General features: G+C 39.0%; 1 protein-coding gene across 4 annotated transcripts; it reads left to right on the top strand.

Moving 5' to 3' along the window:
• The first annotated feature begins 479 nt into the window (after positions 1–479).
• On the top strand, positions 480–12,883 carry MMADHC (metabolism of cobalamin associated D). 4 transcript variants are annotated; one of them, XM_061445498.1, is made up of 8 exons: positions 480–698; positions 939–988; positions 3,507–3,651; positions 3,878–4,095; positions 6,661–6,766; positions 7,989–8,119; positions 11,166–11,252; positions 12,581–12,883. In XM_061445498.1, exons 2-8 carry the CDS (start codon positions 980–982, stop codon positions 12,776–12,778), a joined length of 894 nt encoding a protein of 297 aa, XP_061301482.1. In that variant the 5' UTR covers positions 480–698; positions 939–979; the 3' UTR covers positions 12,779–12,883. The 4 variants fall into 4 exon arrangements, with proteins under 4 accessions (XP_061301482.1, XP_061301493.1, XP_061301477.1 ...); XM_061445493.1 differs by having other exon boundaries at positions 523–705; XM_061445509.1 differs by lacking the exons at positions 11,166–11,252; positions 12,581–12,883 and adding an exon at positions 10,795–11,089 and having other exon boundaries at positions 517–705.
• Positions 12,884–21,701: the final 8,818 nt, after the last annotated feature.

The following is a 21,701-nucleotide window of genomic DNA, read 5'->3' as shown; positions in this document are numbered from 1 at the left end:
GTTCATTGAAGATGGGTTTTATTGTTATTTTGTAAAACAGTTTTCTGAAGAAGCCATGTGCCACTCTAGAAAGGCCAGTTTTGTTCGCAGAAGTGGCACCTATGTACCCCGCTCTCACCGACTTCCCAGGAAGTCCCCTGGCCTGGCGGCCCTTCGGCGGCTGAAAAGCTCCCCCTACGCTTTCCTCAGTAACACCCCCCTTTTATTCATTTTCGGCTTCATTGTCTCCCTCAGCCCCAGAAAGCAGAGGCGGGGTGAGTGCGTGCGTGTGTGTCTGTATGTGTTTAACGACAGCCCGGCTTGTATGACATGACTGACTCCTGGTGCACCCAGCGGGTACTGCACCGGCGAGCTGGTGCTGACACCACGACTCTGAGGCGCCCTCCGCCCTGCCAAGACGGAGAAGCACAAGCCCCGGGCGCGCCCGCTCCTAGGAGCAGCCACTGTCGCCGCCGCCGCCACACACTGACCAACAGCCCCCGGCGCTCCTCGCAAGGACAAGCCGCTGCCGCTGCTGCTCATCTCCGGCCCCAAGCAATCGGCCGCCGAACGACATGTCCCGCCTGTCTCTGTGTGCTTTTTCAGCGCGGTAATCGAGGTGTCGGTTCATCGGCTCGCTCGGCCTGGCGACGGGCAGGGTGGACGCCGTCGCAGGGGTGCGTCGGATGACGGCGGCAGACGCCATTTTACAGGAAGAGGTGAGAGGTGCGGTGGCTTCGTTGCCTCCGGTGCTTTCCACCCGTATCCCGTGCGTGGTTTCGCGCTGCTTCTCCCTCCCGTTTTCCCCTCCCATAGCCGTTGCGGGTGGCTGGGTCTGCAGCGGGTGGGCATCGCCGAGGTGCCTTGTCGGGGAACCGGGAGGGCGGCCGTGAGGGGTGACCGTCGCCGTCGGATTGCGAGAGACGACCAGGAAGCCAGTGCGTTCGTTTCTCTTCTAGGGCAGCCGGGCCTATCGGCGAGAGGTATCCCATCGTCTGCAATGGCCAACGTAAGTAACGCGCTCCCCCGCCCCCCGGGACTTGGCGCCGTTGCGGCCCTCGGCCGCCTGCCGGCACGGGGGTGGTTGCTAACCCCTCCCTGCGCCTCGTCCCGGGTGCGAGGGGAAACGGCGCGGGACGCTTGCGTTTTACTCTCCCTTTAAAGCTGTCTTTCAGTCATCTTTCTTCGGGGGTGGGGGAATGGAGAAAGTGTTATTAATAAAAGTATGAGTTAAACCAAGGTAGATTTTATTAGAAAGCAGTAGTAGTGTCATTCTTCATCTACATTTTGGAAGCCAGTTTCTGTGGAAATCATGGAAGTAAGCGAATTGAGGCTTTAAGTACGATGTGGTTTTGTTCTTTTTTTTTAATATTACGAGTTAAGATTAAATACTGCGATTCGCGAGGCTGCTTTCAGACTGAAGAATAAAACGCCCGTTATTGCCACGGAGGCATGAATAATTTATTGATTTCAGCTGTATTTTTTCACTTGTGTAATGCTAGGTATGTAAATATTTACATAGGTGAGTCAGTCAACAGATCTGTAATTAACATTAGCATCTCCATGTTGAGTGATCGTGATTATACGAAAAAATGCTCTTTTCTTATAATTGCATGTCAGCTGTAATTGTTTACATCTGGTTTATACGTAATATAATCTATGCAAAAATTAGAGGAAAAATATTTAAGTGGAATCAGCTTGTTGTTGTTAAAGGAACCGTTTAAACCAGTGGTTTTTTAGAACTAAGCAATTTAAGGCCTTAACTGTAATTATTTAAGTTAGAAAATCAAATGTGCCTCTGAGTGATACTGGTAGAACTTATTAGATATTATATGTTTATACAGAGGTGGTATGTAAGAATCTGATGCTTACTAGTTCATGTCCGAAGACTTTGAGTTTATCTTGAGTAAATGGTATTATTTGTACATTTATGTCTTTTGAGTGACCTTGTTGCGTACATATTTAGTGGTAAACTCATGGATAAAATCTTACAGAATCAGGAATACAGCACTTAAGGAAATACTCTTTGTGTCAGTTTCTTGAACTAAGTTTTTTCCCTTACCTGAAAAATAGCTTTGTGAAAGCACACATGCTATGGTGGGTGGGGTTGCATTTTCCAGTGATGCATACTTTTGTGCTGCTGTAGTCGATAGTATTAATAGTTTTGTGCTAGAGCTTGGTAGTCTTTAATTATTTTTAATACTGCACTTCTAACTCCGTTTTAAGTGTATGATTGGTTATTTTTTGGTTGCACTTGTGTAAATGCATCATGAAAGTTGTCAATCGTTTATTAAAGTATAGCAAATCAATCAGGCTTTTCAGTTTAATTGCACCACATGGATATTTTTTCTTAAAAAAAAAACCAAAACGGCCCCCAAAACCCCCACAAAACACACACACACACACAAACAAATCCCAACACAAAACCAAAACAAACAAAACAAAAAAAACCTAAACAAACAAAACCAACAGTAACAATTGCTTATGTTACTACTGAAGATGCTGTCATTGGGCCTCAGACCTCATGGCAAGGAGCTACTAGCTCTTTGGAACCCTCTTGTCAAGATGTTTGCATGGTCAGGAAGATAGCATTGCATCATTTTCAGCTTGCTATGGGGCTGAAAGCTTCTGAGAGAATCATCTTCAGCAACTGAAAGTTATATTGACAGTACGGCTCTGTGGTAGGAAGTGGGTTTTCTGGTGTATTTGAAGATCACAGGATTCATCAAGGCTTTTTAGCTTATCAGCATTTTCCCCACAATACTGATCTGTTTGCAGTAATGCTTGTTTATAAATACCTGAATGCAAGGAGTTTGCAAATCTAAATAATATTGCCTGCACTAGCAAGTTTTGTTCATGTTAAATGTTTATGGACTTATGAGCAAAAGAAAGAAGCTGAAATGACCATACTTATCTGTTTTGATATGCATATCTCCCTGTATCATTCAGAGCTGTTGGGATATGTCCTTTTCTGGTGAGGAAAGCCACAAGGAGTATCTGGAGCGATACTATTTGTGTCTCCCTCCCGTCTTCTAAGAAGTAGGAATATAGGCTGGCTAATGTTTGTGCTGTCTTTCAAGGCAAATGTCTCTGGTATCAGCATTTGCTTAATTAACAATATTTCTAAGTGTTTCTGCTAATTAATCCTGTGATTGAATTATGACATAGGAACAATTACATGCATGGAACTAATCATGGAAACATTCCCCATCCATAACCCAGTTTAGGCTGGAGGGGGGTTCAGTGGTGCTATTTAAACTTTTGAGTTCTTTTTTCCCCTCACGTGAGGAGGCTTTTCAATAAGTGTTTTCAAGGCTTTTTCTTTACTTAAAATACTATTACTAGTAAAATATAAAAGTAATCATAAAATACCTTGAAACCATGATTTTACAGAAACGCAGTTAATCATAATGAAAACTGTAATTTAATTATTGAGTGAGGATTTCTCTTGTGACCCACAAAGCTGTACTTAAACTAACTTTTTTTGCTAGCAGTATGTAATACTTATTTTGTTTTTGTCTTCTCAGGTGCTCTGTAGCAGAGCAAGATTGGTCACCTACCTGCCAGGGTTTTATTCCTTAGTCAAAAGAGTTGTAAATCCCAAGGCTTTTTCTACAGCAGGTTCCTCTGGCTCAGATGAGCCTCATGTTGCTGCTACACCTCCTGATTTATGTAAGAAAAAGCAAATTCATTTTCTTTGAATTCGTGTGCTATTGGAACTTTGCACCCCATATAAATTTGGGAATTCTGAAGTGTGCTTTTTATGTCAGGGCTTGTGTGTTGTGATTACTTTGGTTATATATGATTGTGATCAAATACATATGTTTGTGTGGGAAAGGATTTTTCTCCTTTTTTTTTTTCAGATGTGATGACTAAAGCAAGGCGTTGACTTTTGCAGGTCCAAGAACTGTGTGGCCAGATGAAGTAATGGGTCCATTTGGTCCTCAGGACCAGAGATTCCAGTTGCCTGGTAATATTGGTTTTGACTGTCACCTAAATGGCACTGCTTCTCAGAAGAAAAGCCAAGTTTCAAAAAGTCTGCCTGATATACTAGCAGAGCCTTCAGCAACTGAAAGGCATGAATTTGTAATGGCACAATACATAAATGAATTTCAGGTAAGAGCAGGCTGCTTCTATGTGAAGCTGATATTTCTTCTTTAAAAGAAAATGTAGCTAATGTCTCTTCATCCTGAAAAAAAGATACAGTTGGTTTTCTAGATGGTCTTGAAAGGTGAACTTGACTTGGATGAGCAAAAGGTTACATAGAACAAAGCTGAACCTCCTTTCAGGAGAAAAATATTTCAAGGTGTGGGGTTCTTGGCTGTATGTCTAGGCAGTGCTTAGTGAAATATCATTTTGGTAGTGACTTAATCACATGGATATAGGAAAAGAAAACTTTCAAAACTTGCTGTTTACCAAGTCACACCACCTTTTACCAAATAGAATTGGTAGTTTTTTTCAGTATCTCATTTAATGGATCTGGACTTACATAGTTTTGACAGTGTTTAGATCTGCCCATTTAGTTCTGACAACCATTGGAATCACACAGGAGAAACAGATGAATGTACCTCAGCCTTGGGTCTCACAATGAGACTGCATGTAAGTGATGGCAGAGCTTGCAGTGAGTCAAATGCATTATGAACAGCAAGCAGCTTGATAATTGCTAGTGTGATTGCAGTGTTTCAAGAAACTTTTAGTGACTATTAGCTGCTGACTTGGCTTTCCAGGCTCTCCGAGTTTGTGACATGCTCTGACTTTGGAAGTCAACTAGCAAATCTCCAGTGTAGAAATGCTGTGTAGTGATTTTTGTAAATGTGGCATTGTAGCAAAAGTGTTTGGAAAATAGAGGCATGCGGTGAGCTCACCAGACTCTGTTTTCAGGTCTTGTGGATTATACTTTCCATAAAGAAAATTTCTGGTCTAGTTCATTTAGTGCAAACTACACGCACTGAATGCGTGGTCCTCTTGCTAGTGAGATTACTTGCATGATAAAATGCCCAGTGCATGTGTTGCTGTCCAAAATAGGAAAGACCAGAGGCAGGTTTTGCAACTGGTATTCATAAAGCAGTCACCATGAGTCAGTTCTGATCCATACCAGTGGTGTTTAGGAATCGCTGAACAGCATTTAGCTAACAAAAATGTCAAGCTACTCCTCTTAGGAGAGGACCCCAATTTGAATGATGGCATCAGCTGAATACTGGAACCATAGGTTGCTGCAGCAAGCTGCAAAAAAGCTCAGTGCTACTGAAGCTCATGCACTAGTCCTTGAAACAGCCATAGAAATGTCAAGCTTCTCTGACCTCTGTGTACTTGAGATTCATGTGTTAGTTTTATCTGAGCAGAGTAAATGGGCTTACCAACCTGTCAATATCAGAAAGTGGAACTGATCTTTGAAAAATAGCCATAGTCTCTTGATGTAGCATGCCTGGTAGGCGAATGGACTATGTAAGTGGTGTTTAGCCAGACAGAATGGGAGTAGTACAGAAGAAATCACAGTGAACTGAGAAAGAGTAATGTTCTTAGTATGAGGAGCATCCTATAGCTAGGAAGAAAAGATGTTTACAAGCGTAACAGCATGGCTTGTTGGGTTTAATGTACCAACTGATCTATCCCAGTGACTTTGCAATCATAGTGCAAGGTATTTGTGGAAACATGTATTGAAACTGCAGCTAATTGTCTGTTGTTTGTCTGTTACTGTGTTTATTTTTCTAATGGTTTGGGATTTGGTTTTGTTGGGTTTATGTGTTTTTGTTGGTTTTTTGTTCTTTTCTCCTGTTCTCAGTCATTAACTTCTGATACAAAAAATGCTATTCACAGTGTGTTTTCAGTGTAATAGTTTTCTCTAGGGAGAATTTTCAGTTACAAACACGTATTATGTAGGATTTCATGTACTACCCAACATTTTAATACCAGTCTTAGAGAAATTTGCTGAAATTGATTGTAAATTATGGCATAGTTTGAGCTAGAAAAAAATGTATTAAGGCATTTTACATCAATCCCAAAGGAGGCAGCTGTTGTTACTACCTTCTTAAGGGTGTCTTAAGCTTACATGTTAGATATCTAACTACTGGTACTCCATATGTATTCCACAAGAATTTGTTTTTTTTTTTTGATGATGTTTGGATTTGGGGGGTTTTTGTTTGGTGTTTGTGGGTTTTTTTGTTTTTCGTGGGTTTTTTGGTTTTTGTTGTTTTTTTTTTAAAACTGTAGAACTAAAAACTATAAAAAATAAAAATTGGAAATTACTATTATTAGAAAACTGGTTTTCAAGTTAAAACAGCTAAAGCTGAAGGTACTGATAGTTCAGAGCTCTAGAACTGTTGTATAACTTTAAAGTTGTGTTCTTGCTCAGGTAATGTGTCTCTATCTAAAAGCTATCAGTTGGTGTTGAATACTTAAGGCCATTGGTTTAGAATCGTATGTTTCAAAAATTTCTGTATTCTTTAAGGGTTTGAGATAATACAATTACAATAAGATATAAAACTTATAATTTCTGTACAAGTTTAACAAATAATACCTATATATATATGTTCCACTTCCAATAGTTGAAAAATTCTCATTGTAAATCACCTTTCTGTGAAACTGCTTGAGTGTATCACTGTATCACAAAGTCATAGTCTAGTGTATAAAGTTATTTCGGTTACATATTAATGAGAAAGTTACAGTTTTCATTTTTTTCAGGGTGCTGATGTTCCACAGAAACAGCAAATAAATAATGCTGAAACTTACTTTGAAAATGCAAAGGTAGAATGTGCAGTACAAGCTTGTCCTGAACTGTTACGAAAAGGTATATTTTCACTTTCATTGACACCTAAGAAATTATAACTTTTTAAAATGCAAAAATATGTAAGTAAACACTGATGTAATTGATGCCACAAAATGTGTAGTAGAAAAGAGTAATCCAGAGTTAATACTTTCAAAAGGTAAATGCATGCTATAAAAGGAAAACTGAAACTTCGCTATTGACAATACTTAGTATTTCATATAAAATTCAGTGCCACTTAAATTCAAGATCAGTTGGGGCAGGGAGTAACTTTCAGGGGCTTCTTTTGTGTCAGGTTCTGGAGCTGATTTACTATCCAAAAACCAAACAGTGACTGGCACTGCTTTTTAGTAAAATAGCAAATTGAAATTATGAAACTTTTGAAAGCATTGGATTTGTATCTTTCTTTAATGTGCTTAAGAAAGAAATTATTGAAATTAAATTGGAGTTAAACCTTATGATTTAAAAAAGTGATAAACTGAGAAGAGACTGAAATCTGCTTAAAATCTTGGTCTACATGCTGAAGAGAGCAGACTTTTCAGAGACTAAATAAGAATGAACCTTTGGACTTTTTAATTTGGGAAAGTGCTTTTTTTTTCCCCACACTAAAAACAAGGCTCCATGAACCCTTATCATGACTTTGGCACTTCATGTGCATTCTTGTTTGTAATACAAAAGATGGTGTGCAGAAAGTCATGATGGGTTTGGACCTTTTCTGCCCCAGGTGGCTAACTGTCACAACTCATGCCCATAGTATACTACTGATACTGAGTCTGCTGTCATGTCCTAGGAATTAGATCTGAGACACTACTACTGAAAGATTTAATGTAAAAATCAGTGCATTATATAATATGGCTTATCCAGTTCTCAGCGTGTGTGGAAAACTGTGGCGGTGTTCAATTCCAAATACTAAAATATTATTATACTTGGTTTTATATCTTTGCAAAGACAGACACTTGTTTCTGGAGCTTTTATCATCTTGCAGTTCAGTAAGAGGTCTTGAACTAGCAAACTCTGCTCCCCAAGTTCCTTTTAACAGGACCTTACCAAGGTGTATTAGTTTCCACAAAAGCAACATTAGCATTTCAAATCAGCATGCTGTTTGCTGGATCTGATATGAAAAACACACATGTATTTCAATGAAAGAAGGTTTCTAAAGTAGGATTGATAATTTGTGTCAAACTGAAAAATCTTAAGTAAAATGTAAGAACAAGCCATAATGTGCCAGTTTTATATTTTTTTTTAGATTTTGAGTCAATGTTTCCAGAAGTGAATACCAACCAGTTAACAGTATTAACTGTCACCCAGAAGACTAAAAATGATATGACTGTATGGAGTCAAGAAGTGGAGGATGAAAGAGAAATGCTGTTAGAAAATGTAAGTAGCTGACATTAGCATCAGCTTCATTTTGTTGGCACATTAATCTTTTGTGAACTATATGTGTATTTTGGTCTGTTTCTAGCTCTGGTAGTAGTATCTGTTTTCCTACTTAGAGGGTTTTTGCACTTATTTTATGTTCTCTTACTGATAGAATGGCAATTACTTTTTTCCAGCTTTGTAGCTTTTTAACTACATGAAATAGAATAGAATCATAGAATAGTTAGGGCTGGAAAGGACCTTAAGATCATCTAGTTCCAACCCCCTTGCCATGGGCAGGGACACCTCACACTAAACCAAATAGTCTCATAGGACTATTAAATTCTTTATACTGGGGTGAGTCAAAAGTATGCTAAAAGGTAAAATGCTACTGTAAATTAATAAAGATACATGATCATTGTCCTGTTGCAGTTAAAGGGCAGCAACTATTTTCTCACCTTCATTCTGCTTTAATACTATGCATTTTGCAGGATTTCACTGTTGCCTTTGTTTTTGCGTGATGTAATTGAGATTCCAGTACAGGATCTGTGGATAAGTGCATGCTTACTTGCAAAAAGCGGTTGTTCTGTTTTGGGGTTTGTTTTGTGGTTCCCCCCTTACCCCCCCATTCTGATAATGAATACAGTTAATATTTTTAGCCTGGGTATCAGTTACATTTATTTCATCCTAACCATCCTCATGAACTTTGTCTTTTTGCTCTGTTGCCACTAGATGTCTCATTGAAAATCACTTAATTTCATGTTCTTGATTATTTTTGTGTGTACAGCAGGTGTCACTGTTCACCACCACTGACGTTCTTGTCTTGGCACCTCAAAATGCAATGTTCCTCTGCATTGTTATAATTTTTCTAAAACTAGTAAAAATCATCCTATGAGACTTAGATCTGTGATGGCTATATTTGTGTTTGAAAATAGTGTGGTAATGTCCTTTTCAATCCTGTAAATTGCAAATGTAGCTTGTATGGAGCAACGTTAAGGGCTACCACAGGCTGAAGGATCAACATAAAGAATACACACAAATTAAAATTCCCTTCATTTTAGTGTGTTCTTCTCTTTGAATTATTTATGGTCTGTTGGTCTTTGGCATTGTAATCTGGTCTAATTACATGTTGATTGGCATCTTTCTTCCATGTGCACCTCCCTGTCAAATCTAATACAGTCATTGTAGGGGTGTTAGGATGTTGGATGTAACCTCCCAGCCTAAAGGTTACTAACAGCAAATTCACAAGAAAATGGTCTATTTGTTTGCTTCATAGTTGGGTAGGAGTAACTTTAAAAATACTAATTTAATGTGAGAGGCTTGTGCTAAAGTAATGAGGGTTATGTACAGCCAAATGTAAATGTTTACAGAAGTGAATCTCCAGTGTTTGTTAATCTTGTCCTAAGTGATTGCTGAGGGATTGTTACAGCATTAGATCAAAAGATGTACTGTACCAGAAGTATAATGCCCAAAATGCTGTCTTCAGATGGCTTGTTTATATTTGTGACTTAATTACACTTGAAACATAGTTAATCATCAGAGCCATCAAACCTCAAACTATAGAACAGCTTACTGTAAAGGATAAACTTTCCTTTTTTGGTCCATTAAGGAACTGAAGCTGAGTAACTATAATATTTCTATAAATTCGAAATTTGGGAGCTGCTGAGGCACTAACTGTGAGAACAATCTTATTTTTATAACTGAAAGTGAATAAAGTATTAAATTTATTCTGAAGTCAAATACTTTTTTGTGATATTAGGAAATTTCTCACATTTTGAGGCAATTACATGAATTCTGTGTGTGCTTTGTTCTGGCTCAGTCTTTTCAGCTGTTAAATTTTTGCACTTGGTCTTCTTTTTCTGAGTGCATGGATGGTTTTAGAACCATCACAAATCTCAATGTTTGGGGTTTTTGGTTTGTTGTTTTTTTGTTTTTTTTTGTCAGCTGTGCAGGCTTCTTCAGAAGTTTTTTATGGGCCCCTGCTGCCCCTTGTAACATGGTTGTAAACTGCTAGTCTGGGTGATTAAAAGCACATAACTGAGGTCTGTTGTTGCTGATTTATCTGTGGAAAAAAATGTGCTGTGTAGTCCGTAGGTTGTGTCATATGTTTTGGTGACAGTACAGGAGCACAGCTTTAAATCTACCTGGTTGAATTTTCTTCCCTATCTGGCAAGCAGATAACTAAGTGCAGTGTAACACCAAAGGTTTAAGTTACCTAAAATGATAGATTCTTTAAGCTGTCCCTTCAAAGAAGGGAGCTTTTTGATGATGTGTTGCAGAATAGGGAACTTCTTAAAATCCCGCTTAATTGACAATAGTATTTTCATTTCAAAATACAGTTTTTATTAAAAATACTTTTTTTTTTCATTAATACATCAGCTGGTGTCCTCCAGTGTAATTGAAATATGGTCTACAACTTTGACAGTCAAACAGTAGGAGAGTTTGAAATCATCATCCTGACCACCAAGAATTACTGGCAATAATTCAAGAGAATTGGTGTAAAAAGTCAAATGCCTATGGAACCGTTTGATATCATGAGGCAAAACTAAAGCGTTCTTTAAAACCATTTGTAGTGCAGGAAGAACTACATAATGTTGTCCTGCTGGCTGAAATAAGACCATGGGGCAAAATTGTTTTTCATATATTTATAAAAATATATTTAATGCTACATTCGGTGTCAAATTTGTGGAGTTTAGGTGAGCTCAATAAACTTGTGGAAATAACGGAAATGCCTGATGTAATGGTTGACTTCTTAAAGAGGATAACAGGTATGACTGCAGTCTGCATGAGTAATGAAAGCAATTGCATTATTCCTTGTACAAGCTGTTAATCCATTACTGACAGGCATGAGGAGCACTCCTAAATCCTGTATGATTGGAGTAGTCTAACATAATTCTAATCCTCTTAATATTAGTAATATTTTTATTAAAAGTATGCTAAATTTCTTATTTATTAGTACAGGCCAAAAGAAATCTGTGCCTGATTGTTTTCAGAATGTTATATGTACAGAGATATATGTAACAAAAATCTCATTTCATATCCTTCTTTCCCTTTTATTTTCTTTAAGTTCATTAATGGTGCCAAGGAAATTTGCTATGCAATTTGTTCAGAAGGCTATTGGGCCGACTTCATTGATCCATCCTCAGGACTGGCAGTAAGTTATGTGCTGTGTCAAATATGCAATGGACACCACTGTGTCCTAACTAGCAGTGTTATTTGTATTCTGTATGGGTTAAATCCAACTTTTTCACGTGACTCAAAAGCTGTTAGGATACGTCCTTTCATGTATCAAAATGGGATAGTAAACCTGCATTAGTTCCCATGCTGTGTCCACTGTCATTGCAGTTGGCACTTTGGAGAATGTTGTTCAGCAATTAAGTTGAAATTTAGATAACTATTGTTTTATGTTCAAAAGCTCTTGGTCACTGCACAGTAAGCTGGTTTTGCCCTCCCAAGGTAACTAGGTAGATCTGATGTCTATCTGTGTAGATGGAGAGTTTTAAGAAGTCTCTGCACTAGTTTATGATACCTTTGTTACCTAGAAAAAATGAATAGTATGTTCCTAAAATGGCATTGGCATTTATTACTGGATCACATCAGTTCTCTGGAGGAGACGACAGTTTCGTACAAAGGCATCTGTGGAACATAGTCTTAAAACTTAAAAAAAAAAAAAAAAATTGAAAAAGCTCCTGTCAAAGCATGAGTATATATGCAATTTTGCCTGAGAACTGGTAAAACCATACCAGTTGAACATAATCATGCCAAGCTTAGGTTAGAGGGTTTTTATTTAAAACCAGTATAAAAGGCAGTTGATTTATTGTGTCAACAGAGACAAATATGCCTAATGGGATGTTTATAAGGTTAACAGGCAGTTGAAGGTGTTTATAGTGATTAAAAGCTTCCCAGAAATTCCCTTCATTTAAGGAATAGTTATGGATTGATGAAAATGGGTTCTGTTGAAATCAGTAGTAACACCCTTACTAATAATCTGTTCATCAGAAGTAGGCTTTTGGTCAGAAACTTCCTCCTGAGGTAACTGAAATACCTGTTCCCAATTAATATGCATTTTTGGTCTTCAAAGCACCTTTCTTTACTAGGGGCTCATTAAAGAGGTACATGCCTCAGTTTTGCTTTTTCACAGGATTCTGTCCTTGGTGCCTGTAGCAGTAGCAGAACCTTTCCAAAGCACTTGAGGGTTTGTTTTTTTTTTTATGTATGGTTGATCAGCCATTGAAACACAATGGTATGCCTTCAGTGCTCTGTCAGTGGCAAAGGAGTATCTTTAAATATGGGGTACCATTATAACCAGAAGTGCTCAGCTTATTTTTCTGTGCAATTTCATAAATAAAACTACATAAAATTTGCTCCAACAAATGTTACTGGTACTTCCAGGCTTAGGGATTGTTTTAAAAAGGGATACTTCTGGCATTTTAAATGTCCTTGGAAATGTTCATGTGAAAAAATCTTTTTTTTTTCACCTAGTATTTTGGATCCTACACGAACAACACTCTGTTTGAAACAGATGAACGCTACCGCCACTTGGGATTTTCCATTGATGATCTTGGCTGCTGCAAAGTTATTCGTCATAACATCTGGGGTACTCATGTGGTTGTAGGAAGTATTTTTACTAATGCCGAACCTGACAGTCCGATCATGAGAAAACTAAGTGGAAACTACTAGTCTTCAAAGTTTCACAAGTTCTTATGATCTTTGCATTCTCTTCCTTGATGATTCTCTCTAAGCATTGTCAGGAAATGCCACAAATAATAAAGTAGCTGTTATTTATTTTAGTCTTTGAGTATGTGTTCACCACATGTGACTTAGAATATTAATTGACAGCATTCAAACAGATACCTTTATGCTACATAAATTTTAAGCTGTGAGTTTCTTTCACCTTGAATGAGTTTAAACATACATGTACATAGTGATCTGCAAGATAATTTTTAATATTATCTGAACTATTTTGTCCTTCAGTGTCTGAGACATCTGTGCTCTTAATATTAAAAATCCTGATGCCACTGAAGTTTCTAGGAATTTTGTCACTTTCTGAAATGAGCAAGTGCCAAAAAAAAAAAGTGGAGTAAGTAATAAAATTATTTTGCTGGAATATAAAACTTAATGGAAACTACAGAAGTTATGCTGAACTAATCCCTCATTTGCTGTTCCAAAATGAGAATAATGAAGTAAGCTTTCAGTCTCTAACTACAAGTTGTACTTCAGCAGGAAAGTGTTCACTCAAATGCTACATCCAGCAACTCAGTAAAAAAGTCATAAATTACTCTAGAGTCAGTCATCTCTTAATGTTTTGGTTTTTTGGTTGGGTTTTTTTTTGTTGTTTCTTTGGGTGTTTTTTTTTGTCCTTGTGTTCTTTGGAATTTTACTTTCTCAGTGTTAGCTAAATATATTTAATTAGTTTATATTTGTAAATGTAATTTAAAGGTGCTTTTGTAACTTTCTTAGGTCATTAAATACATCATGGGGAAAGGAAAAAAGATAATAGGGCAATGGTTGGATGTCATCATTGTTTTCCTGTATTTGGATGCAATTTAGACTTGTGTCTGTGGAATTTTGAAATGCAAAGAGCAATTACGATCAATTATTGCAATTATGATCAATTATAAAAATATTTCAGCAGGAAGATTCCAGTAAACTAGTCAGTCTCTTCAGGTATCATAAAAGCAATGAGGTCAGTTGAAGTTACTGGAGGAAGAATAGTGAAGAAAATTCAAAGCACATGAAATAACATAACTGTCAGCTGCCTCACTTCAGAGACTAACAAACTAGATTTTAATCTCCTTGCAGTCAGTTAGCAAGGCCTTTTGTTAATACACCTCAGTAGTAGGTATGCCATGCCAGTTCATGTAACAATGGGAATCCTTGAGTCCTGATGCCATCAAAATATAGTGCAACTTTTGTCTGGATAATGGAGGCACAAGATGATGATTTGAGAGGTTTAGCTTCCTGTGAGATAGCTGGGCATTTTATTCATTGTGTTTTTTCCCAATGTTGACTAACACAGATTGAAAACTTGTTCTAGGTTTGTATAATACTTCTGTTCCTTGCTCAGGGTCTAAGACAGTTATCACCAAAGTCTTTTTATTGGCTTTTAATGGGTTTAGAACCTTATCCTTTACCAAGTGCCTGTGTCTTTTTTAATGACTGCTGCAAGCCTGTAACTTTGCTGGATCCCTGAGGCAGAAGTGGGGAAGACTCTCCACTGGAGAAGTGAGTGCTGTCTACTCTAAAGTCACACACTAAGACAGGAACTCAGAAGTGATCCTGCTCACCTACCATTATTGTCATCACTGCTGGCTCTAGCATGCACACGTTCCAAGGTTGAAGTGTACGGCTCTTGAGGCAGGATATGCTTATCACTGTGTTCTGGAATTTGTGCTGTATTTCCAGAGCCCAAGGTCTTGACTGCCACTCTACTGTCAAGAAAAATGTATTACTTCAGAGTCTTTTATTATTTTTTTTTCTCATTCTCATCAAGAGGATTAAAAAAAAATCTTGAGAAGCTGCAATGTGTCTTTTCTGTTTGCAAAATACACTTAAATTAGCTCATTTGATAAGAAGAGGGTTGGTGTCTTTGGTCAATAGAGCACACTTGGGGACAACTTCAGATAAAATTAGAGAAATAAATCCTGTGAAATGTTTCACATTTTAACTCTCTAGAAGACTTGCTGCTATCATTCCTTCAGATGACTTTGCTGTGCTTACCTTCCTATGTTTTAGAAAGGGTGGGAGCTATCAGGTAGCTATTCAATTTAAGTTTGGGATGCTGGCTTCTTGTTCATGTTCTTTAAAGTTTTGTCTTGGGCTTTTACACTAGCTTTTCAGTGACTTCAATGCGAGGCAAAAATCTCAAAGTAGTGGGAGTTTTGGCTTGACTTCACTAATACTGATGTGCCATGACAGAATGTGAGGGGAGGTGTGATTTCCTGGTATTTTTCTAAATGTTCTGGTACATCTTTATTCTCAAAAGAGGCTAGAACTGTTCCAGTTCTATTTGCCTCACATCAGAAGAGCTATACTGTGTATTAATAAACTTGCAGCTGTAAAAATTCTTGCATACAGTGTAACTGTACTTCTGATAATAAACTTTCAGTGTTAAAGGATTAATTCCTTTGTAGGGTAAAGAAACAAACATGAGAAGAACAATTGTATGTAAGGTCATATTTGCCTCTCTATCAAAAGATTACTGCTCTGTGAGAGATGCTGTTTTTCTTAATTCAGAGAGGCATTCTTGATTTCTGGATGTTAATTCATTACCAAATATACCAGATTTTTTTTTTCAATATATTTCATAAAACCATATTTAGTGATGCAGAATGTCACAAGAGCAGTGCTATCTGTGTAGTTACAATTGCAAGCATATTAGTATATATGGAGAATATACTTAAAATGTTGCAAGACTTGAAGTTATTTGTGGTAGTCAAAAGTCTAAAGTAATGTTACAGGTGAAGCATAGAAATGTTACAGATGTTCTACACCACTTTAGTCTGCTAAATAGCTGGTGGCATCACTGCAAAGGGCAGCAGTGGTGACAGGAATTTAATTTTAAGCTACAAAATAAAATTTTAAGCATGGTTTCAAATTTAATACGGATAAATAGACAGAACAAGACAGAGAAAGGTCCAGTTCCCATCTGGACGGAAGTGTTTTACTGTCCTGTGAAAGATAAAAGCTCTCACTGCATGTCTGAGCTCAGTGGAATGGGAAGACATGGCTTTGTTGGTTGAATTGGTACAGGGAAATACTTAATTATCTTGAAGTCTTTAATGCAGCGGTGGGGATTTTTCCACCTGCAGAGTCCTCGAGTTTAGACTCTGATAGTTTTTGTGCAGACTGTGGTACAAATGTTGAAGTAGCAGCTACCAAAAAGGTTTGTTTTCAGTGTCATAGCTGTTCATGTTTAAGCTGTGCTACTGCGAGGGCTAATTGTAAGAGTTGTTCTGTTACCTAAATAACACTAGATGCCTGTTAGGTAGTTATCTAGTGTTATTAGACAGGACAGAAGTACAGTATTTTACCATATTGAGGATTATGTATGGGGGAGCTTATTCCAAATCTTTTGCTCAACTACTTTGATTCAGTTCAGTGAATTCACTGATTTATTCATGACATTCTTATGTAATGGTGCAGGTTTTAGAACTTTGCTTTATATTTAACTATGCTTAATTTGGGGGCTAACAAATAAACTAGTTTTTCTCTGGTTCACTGAGTTACAAATTAACACTAAAATGTCACGCGGAGGGAGTAAAAATATAGTTAGTGATGTAGAGCTGAAATGTAATAGTGAAATAATTGTATGGCTTGCCTCATGTGTCAGTCCTTTTAAAGCCTGTTTACTCGGTATCCTCAAAATTGTCATTCAAACTTAACTGTGCATAAGTTTATAGAGAATAGGAAAAATGAGCATTTAGAAGAGCATAAACAGTGAAGAGCTCTGTTCTCCTTCCAGTGAAAGCCATCTGGCTGGAAGAAAGCTCTCAAAATAATCTGGAGGGTCAAAGGTATTTCTTGGGGGAGAGGGCCCCTTTTCTTTGACTACCATCTTGGCTGCAGGCTCGTTGCCCTTTCTTGCTAATTGAAGTATCATTCAACAAGAGGTACTCTGGTTCATAAACCTGCAGGAAAGCATGGTGGTAACTTTAGACAGCTCCAGGTAGCTGATCCAGAAAGGTGAGGCTACAGGATGTAAGCTGCTTTGTCATGGTAACATACATAAAACTTGGTCTGTGATCTTGTCTTACTCTAAAAGCTTCTGCCTGGTCAGGCAAAACTAATTGCAGAAGTCTAAAGCTGTGGTGGAAAACCACATGAATTTGGAAGAACTCGGGGTATTGTGCATGTGTTCATGCTCTTACTCAAATAATAATTTGAAATAAGTATTGGAGCAGCGATAAAGTTTTTATAATCAGAGTGATTTGTATAATCTAAGAGAGTGCAATTGTTCTGCTCTTTTTTTTTTTTTTTCCCCCTCTGCTGCACACTTAGCAACAGAGCAGCTCTTCCTGCAGTCTGCCTGCCAGAGTGAAGATGTGAAAGCTGCTGGTTCAAAACAAGGGTGGAATTGATTTCATGGATGCATGATCTGAAAGTGTGGAATCCTGGAATGGCTTGTCTTGGAAGGGACCTTAAAGATCATGTAATTCCAATTCTCCTGCCATTGGCAGGGACACCTTCCACTCTACCTGGTTGATCAAAGCCCCATATGGAAGCAGTTGTTGTGTTGGGTTGCAGATGCATAGCATATTTATTTCTGAAAGAATTACTTTAGAAATGAGGTGACTTACTAAGACAAAGTGTTACCACTTAAAAGGTGCCTACGTGACGAGGTGTATTAAATTAATTCCTTCCCTTGCTATTGAGATAATACTTGATGGACACCAATAACCACCTTTGCATTTGATAGCAAATGTATGATAGATGCCTTGTTAGCATGGCAGCAGAGTGTGAAAGGCTGGCTGAAAGAAGGAAAATGAACCATGTTAATGTGAATTAACTGGTGAGGGCAGAAATGCCTCAATCCAGAGTGAAATATCTCATGTACAGGTATTTGTACGTACTGATTCTTCTAGCAAAATAGGGTGGTTTCAGAAAAAAAATTTCAGATATTTCTGGGATTATTTTTTTTTTAATTGCCCAAAGCTAAACTCCATACACAGTTACCAATGTTCTCTCTGAATAGCTGGTTTTACCACATATGTGTATTTATTTTTTTGCTTGAGCTGTCCCTGTGCACGTAAACACAACAGTTATGAAAACATTTGTGTTTAAGCTTCCCTTTTAAACAGCAGAATTTAATGCTGGTTCGTTAGGACACTCTAGGAAATCCACAAAGATAACCCAGAGCTTGAAAAGTTACATTTTCATAGCTTGTGCCTCCATAGGCTCCTGACAAAGTCTTGCTGAGTAGATCCGGAGTGCATATTCTGCCAGTATTCTTGAGTTCGCTAATCACTGTTGAAATCAAGGTATCTTCCTGTTATCACAGAGGTTTGGTTAGTTAGTAACTCAGGCTCGGTGTAATGCAAAATAACGTAGTGATAAATTGTTTCCTAAGGAAGACAAGGCAGAATGTGTTAGTTCTGCTGCTCTGGGATGGGCTTGTATGTGTTCTTGCAGGGAGGAGGGGGGAAATCCTCGTAAGTGTAAACTAACAGGCTGGCTGTATTGATCTGCCTTTTAGTGTCAGTACTTTGCTGTATGTCATTGTTCTAACTGGATACAATTCTGTGTTTTGGGTTGTTGGGGTTTTTTAGCCTGAAAAAGCATTGGATGGGAAGGCACTAGGTATGCTATGAAAGGTAATGTGATGGTTGGTCCGAAAAAGTATCTTCTATGTAATTGCTATGTCAGGACTAAACACTAAGGTTAGTCATCATTTCCAGCAGAGGAAACTACAGATAGAGAGTGAAATTCCTGCAGTTTATTGTGATTACTTTTCCTCTTCAAGCATAATGTCAGCAGGGCTAACTAGTTGAAATGATACATTTTCATTTACAGCAGCAGCAGTTAGAGTGGTGAAGCATTGAAGTTTTGACCCTGCTATTAAAACCCTTGCCAAAAGAGCTTCCATCAGCCATCAAGACCTCAACTGCACCTAAGCACTAATTGCTGCTGCCGCTGCTATAACCTGGGCTTATTTTGGTTTTAACTTTTTGAGGCAGTTGGCCAGCTGTTTCAAATTCTTTCATTGAATCCAGCAGACCTGCTCTCATTTCCACCAAATAAAGGTATAGCTCCTGGAACTTTAATGCTTCAAGGAAGGTCGATATTGCCATGCTTTCTGCTTGCTGTTCCAAGCCGGTCAGCTGGAGCCTTTTGTGCTCTTAAGTTTTCGTGCAGGCTGGCACTTGCATGGAGGAGCTTTTTCCTGAATGTGAAAGTTGTCCAGGGGCTGCATGCCCATAAGCACACACACCCCCGAGGCTCGCAGCAGCTGCTTGATGACAACAATAACAGCTCGTGTCAGCTGCAAGAATAAGTTATGTGTTGGCTTTTTCATACGGTCCTGCTCTATTATAGTTCTCTTTGTTTCCAGGGGAATAACAGCATCTGACAGTCTTTGTCAGGAGCAGATCATTGCTAGGGGATGCATGCAGTGTTTATGATACATACCACTTAGGTCTGGCTTAGAGATGCAAAGTTAATTTTTGCCGTGTAAAGGGTTTCTGTGCCCTGTCCATAGAGAGGGTCTGACCCTCTAACCTGTTTGAGGCTAATGTATCTGAACCATATAACTGAGACCAAGTTGTCTGCTATGATTGCATCCTAAACATTACACTCAAAGACAAAAAGTTTACCTAGCAAATTCTAGGAGCAGCTCAGCAAAACTGGATTTGCTGCAAGACACCAAACCAACCCCATTCCCTCACCCACCAGATACCAGGGAAGGCAGGTTTTCAGCAGGTGGGTAATTTGGGCTCACTGAGCTGCGGCTGGTTCCCCCCAGCCCTGCCCATCTTCTTCCTGGAGCGCAGCTCTGCTGTGAGGCCTCTTTTGCTGTGCTGCTGAACTAATTCTGCCTCTTCCAGGAGGATCCGATTGATATTTAATCTCCTCAATGTGGGTGAGTTGCGTTTGTGAGATGCTTGTGGCCTTTCAGGTCTGAATACTGTGAGAATAAATTGCTATATGAGTACTTGGGTCAGAAGGTAGCAGAGACCCTATCAGTCTCCTACAGGTTTTGGGGGAGCTTTATCTGGGCTTGTACTGAGGAGAGGGGAGGACTGGGATCAGGAGGGTAGTCCAGTCTAGTTCCCTGAATTCCTTTTTGGTTTGCAGGCAGCTGCAAATCTTCTCTCCCTCTGAGCAGCAGTTTGAGGAAGGGTACCCAAGTGTTACAGTCTTTGCTGAGAGGCTGATGTGGCGACAGGAGAAGAAGCTGCAAAATACTGAGTGAACTTGAGTGTTTCTAAAACAATAATAAAATACTAGGGGTTTGTACCAGCTGGGGACTCCTAAGGGCTGACTTCGCTGCAGAGACCACATGGCTGCTGCTCAGGGAGCTGCCAGCCCCAGGGCCTCCAGTTGTGTCTTAGCTCCAGACTTAGCTTCCACAGTAGTGTCTTAGCTCAAGAAAACGTGAAGCTGAAAAATCTTGAACCAAGTAATTTGCTAATTTGAGTAGAACTCCAGTGCTAGAGTGGAGCTGATGAGCTCTAGGTAAATGTGTTTATTTTCCAGGATTTCTTTGTTTATTTGTGGGAATTAGGTATGTTTCTCTTTTTATTTTGTCCAGAGGCCTTTGTGCCCTCTAAGGGAGAGTGTTGTGTGTTTTAAATCCAGAAGTACATATGATTCAAGAATATTGGAAAACAGAGGTTGGTGATGAACTGTAAGATGAGAAGACCCAGAGGTGCAGGAGTGGGGAGGGGTGGAAAACGAAATTAGGGTGTGAGGGGAGAGGGCAGAATTGTTGCTGGTTTAGTACTTTGGAGTCTAAGAGAAAGGAGGGAGGGATCAGGAAAGTTCTGAATTTAAGACAAAAGCATAGACAGTAACGTTAGTAATTTTTGTAGGCAGGAATTGGAGTAGGAATCAAAGGAAACCCAGGTCTTCTAGCTCCATCCTGTTTTTTATGAAAGTTGCCCAGAGCAGCACATGAGTTTCAGCTTGGGGGATTTCCCTACAAGCTGATATCCTCCTGGTTGTGCCTGCAGAGTTCAGGTGACAGAACCCCTGTTCCTGCCCCTTCCTGCTCATCTGATTCCCCCAGTCAACACAAAACAGGACCATGTCCTTCTTAAAACTGCTCAGTGGAGTACTGCTTATCCAGGCCTGACTCTTCCAGCATCTTGCCCCTTACCAAGGGGAAATGTCCTATTTACTGACCCAAATATTCCACAGAGACACAGAGACAGAACGAACATGGGGCTTGACCATCAGTGCATGGGGTTTGATCTTTGCAGCCCTCCAAGGCCACTGCCCTTCCAGCTAATCTGTTACAGATGTGAGGACAACACATCTCCTGAGGCTTTTGCCTGCTTGCTTTTCTTTTTTCCTTTTTTTTTCAATTTTTTTAACCAAACACTCAATAATCTCTACCTAGGCAGTGAGTTGTTCTAGTTGGAAAACTATTAGACACTGAAGTGCAGGGATCCTGAGCTGTGTAGACTGTAGCCTTTCACTGCAGACTGCATGTTCAGCAACGGTCTGTGCCTAACATCGTCTTCCCCATACACATACCCTGTCCTTGTTTTTTGAAGAGATGTGTACATATGGATGTATGGTATATGCTGTATATGAATATATATGCATGGATACTAGTGTGCTATTACAGAAGTTGAGGTTTTACATGCTTCCACAGTCAGAAGCTGAAAAATCTATCTTTGAATGTAGAAATCCTTTATAAAGGAAGATTTTAACAAGCAAAACTAATAGATCAAGTTCACTGGTATGCCACAGTTTTAGAATAATCCCTTCTCTGACAGCTTTTACTCACTGGTCAGGTTTTCTGCTGGATCTGATTGCTGGAAAATTGTGGCAGACTCAGTGATTTAGTGTTGGAAGGAGCCTCAGAAGGCTGTTGGGCCCAAGCCCTGATCTTTGTGCAGCAAACTAGGAAATCTGGGAATTTGAAAAGACACTGAAA

The sequence above is a fragment of the Pezoporus flaviventris genome, unplaced genomic scaffold (genome assembly GCF_033815535.1).
Source record: "Pezoporus flaviventris isolate CSIRO_AGI_PZ_B2104156 unplaced genomic scaffold, CSIRO_AGI_Pfla_v1 ptg000001l, whole genome shotgun sequence".
Taxonomy (NCBI): domain Eukaryota; kingdom Metazoa; phylum Chordata; class Aves; order Psittaciformes; family Psittacidae; genus Pezoporus; species Pezoporus flaviventris.
This window is presented reverse-complemented; position numbering and strand designations above follow the sequence as displayed.

Bases quoted from the DNA above. Each gene is read 5' to 3' on its own strand.
- MMADHC (XM_061445493.1), top strand. From the start codon at position 666: ATGACGGCGGCAGACGCCATTTTACAGGAAGAGGTGAGAG. The intron at 706-938 runs GTGCGGTGGCTT...TTTCTCTTCTAG, and splicing joins TTTACAGGAAGAGGTGAGAG to GGCAGCCGGGCCTATCGGCG. The intron at 8,120-11,165 runs GTAAGTAGCTGA...ATTTTCTTTAAG, and splicing joins GAGAAATGCTGTTAGAAAAT to TTCATTAATGGTGCCAAGGA.